At 25.1% G+C, this 2,995-nt stretch overlaps 1 protein-coding gene across 1 annotated transcript in view; it reads left to right on the top strand.

Moving 5' to 3' along the window:
* Window positions 1-1,479, top strand: part of LOC117182171 (N-glycosylase/DNA lyase) — a 13,683-nt gene extending 12,204 nt beyond the window's left edge. The window contains exon 3 of the mRNA XM_033375221.1: window positions 782-1,479. Within this exon, the coding sequence (XP_033231112.1) occupies window positions 782-1,382 (601 nt within the window). The 3' untranslated portion in view covers window positions 1,383-1,479. The remainder of the gene's footprint in view (window positions 1-781) is intronic.
* The last annotated feature ends 1,516 nt before the right edge of the window (window positions 1,480-2,995 follow it).

Raw genomic sequence — 2,995 nt, 5'->3', positions numbered from 1 at the left:
TGGAAATTTAATTGTTGAAAATTGGATTTTCCTCCGGCAAAATTTGGGGAAAACTAATCATTGAATTTTAAATAGAAGAAAAATTCATTATTGAAAATAAAATATTAAATATTCAACTTCAAGTTAATCCTTGAATAATTAACAGTAGAATATTCAACTTTTTAAAATTGAAAAAAATTGAATATTGAATTTTTATCTGTTGAAAATTGAAGAAAAGTGTAAATGGAATTGTTGGAAATTGAAGAAAATTAAAAATTCAATTTTTACTAAACAAAAATAAGTTGTTGAAAGTTGAATATTCAATTGTTGGAAATTGAATATTCGACCGGTATAATATATGACAATATATAATATAATATATGACAAAATTTAATTTCTAACTGTTGAAAAATTATCAATTCAACTATTAACTGTTGAAAATTGAATTGTTATCTGTTGAAAATTGAAGAAAAGTGGAAATTTAATTGTTAAAAATTGGATTTTCCTCTGACAAAATTTGGGGAAAACTAATCATTGAATTTTAAATAGAAGAAAAATTCATTATTGGAAATAAAAAATTAAATATTCAACTTTGGAAGTCGGAGAAAATCTAATCTTCGACTTTAGAAAACTGAGAATTGAATATATACAGAATGAAATTCATCTGTTGAAAATTGAAAATTCAAGAAAATTACTAATAAAATTATAAACTCTTGCAAACTTAATGAAATTGAAAATTGAATTGTTTTACTTTTCTGAAAATTGGACCGTAATTGTTGAAACTTACCAATTTTCTCTTTAGGATATCCAGCATGGTCGAGAAACTCTGTCGATTTTTCGGGAAAAAACTCTGCGACCTGGACGGTAAAGAATACTACAATTTTCCAAAAATAGAGACTCTAGCAACAAAAAAAGTAGAGTCGATTCTGAAAACAGAGGGTTTTGGATATCGAGCCGCTTATATAGTGAAAACGGCCCAAAAACTCAAAGAATTGGGAGGCCGAACCTGGCTCTCGAGTCTCCACAAAGACAACAATTCAAGCTACGAATTCGCAAAAGAAAATCTCGAATCTCTTCCTGGAGTCGGGCCAAAAGTTGCCGACTGTGTCTGTTTAATGTCGCTCGGTCACTTGGAAGCCATTCCAGTTGACACTCATATTTATCAAGTAGCCGCCGCCAATTATATGCCGAATTTGAAAAAAGTCAAGAGTGTCACGCCAAAAATTCATCGCGAAGTTAGCGATCATCTCCGAGAATTGTGGGGTCCTCTCGCTGGCTGGGCTCAAGCGATAGTTTTCTGCGCAAAAATTAATAACAATCAGTCGAGTCAGAAAGTCAATGGAAAAAAAAGAAAGAGTGATTCTAGTGTTAATGAGAAAGTAGGGAGCAAAAAGAAAACTTAGAGAAATCTCTTTTATTCAGAGATTTCTTCATTTTTAATTTTAGGAATCGATTTTTATAAATAAAATCCTTTTACGAGGACTATGTTTTTAAAATGGATTCAATTGTTGTCTACATTTTCAAACCGGATGTAGAAATCTATCAATATTATTATTTTCTAGTATGGTGTCTGGAAAAATGTTGAAATTTTTTTGAGTCAAGGAATTTTTATAGATGATCCTTAATTTGCTTTTGAATTGCAATGCAAAATTTAATAAAGATAATTCTTTTAATTTGGTTGAGAGGTAAACTTTTTTGTTAAAAATTTATTTTTAGATTGAAGATTCATCATTTCAATTTCAAAAATTCATCTCTTTGGTTGAAAAGTGAGATATTTTGTTGAATTTTCTTGAAATTAAAATTAATTTTTACTATTTCAGGTGAAACTTTAACTAATTTGTTGAAAATTTATTCTTCTTTTGGGGGAGAATTAATTTTTTAAACTTAAAAACTATAGCAGGTGGATATGCCATTATTTTAGTTAAAAATTTATCTTTAATGTTTGGTTCAACGATTATCATTTTTAGAAGAAAATTTGACTTTTTGGTAGAAATTTGAGTTTTGAAATTCATCAATTTATTTGAAAAAGTTAGAATTTTTTGAATTAGTTTTTTTATTCTTATAAATTAATTTTGATTAAATTATCAAAATAAGTGTTCCAATTGGACATTTCAGTTTAAAACTCATCTCTTTGGTTAAACATTTTTTTTTTTAATTTAAAAATTCATCTTTTTGGGTGAAAATTAATCTTCTTGGTTAAAATTTTATCTTTTGGGTGAAAAATCCAATTATTCTGTTTAAATATTCATCACATTAGTGAAAAAATAATCCTTTTTTTTTAACTCAACTATTTCAGTTCAAAATTCATTATTTTAGTTAAAAATTCATCACTTTGAGAATGTAATTTTTTTATTTATAAGTTTTTTAATCGAAAATTAAACTAATTCAATTCAATATTCCATCATTTCAGTTAAAAACTCATCTGTTTAGTTTAAAAAACTTTTTTTTTTATTTTGAAATTCATCTTTTTTGGGGGAAAATTGATCTTCTTGGTTCAAAATTTATCTTTTTGATTTAAAAACAATTATTCTGGTTAAAGATCCGTCACATTAGTGAAAAATTAATCTTATTGGTTTAAAATTCATCTATTCCAGTTGAAGATTAATTATTTTAGTTAAAAAAATTCATCACTTTGGAAAAGTAACAATTTTTTTAACTAATTTTTTATTGTTTTAAATTAATATTTATTAAAAAATTTATTTTCTTGGTTAAAATTTTATCTTTTTGGTTTAAAATCTGATTATTCTGGTTAAATATTCATCACATTAGTGAAAAATAATTCTTTTTCACTTAAAATTTAACTATTCCAGTTCAAGATTCATTATTTTAGTTTAAAAAATTCATCAATTTGAGAATTTCAATAGCTTTCTTTAAATTCGTTTTTTTTTATTTGTATTTTTTTTTTTGACGAAAATATAACTAATCCAATTGAATATTCAATCATTTTAGTTTAAAATTTAACTATTAACTATTTACTTTTTTAAAACTTTTTTTTTACTTTTTTACTGTTAACTAT

Source organism: Belonocnema kinseyi, chromosome 10 (assembly GCF_010883055.1).
Source record: "Belonocnema kinseyi isolate 2016_QV_RU_SX_M_011 chromosome 10, B_treatae_v1, whole genome shotgun sequence".
NCBI classification, from domain to species: Eukaryota; Metazoa; Arthropoda; class Insecta; order Hymenoptera; family Cynipidae; genus Belonocnema; species Belonocnema kinseyi.
This window is presented reverse-complemented; position numbering and strand designations above follow the sequence as displayed.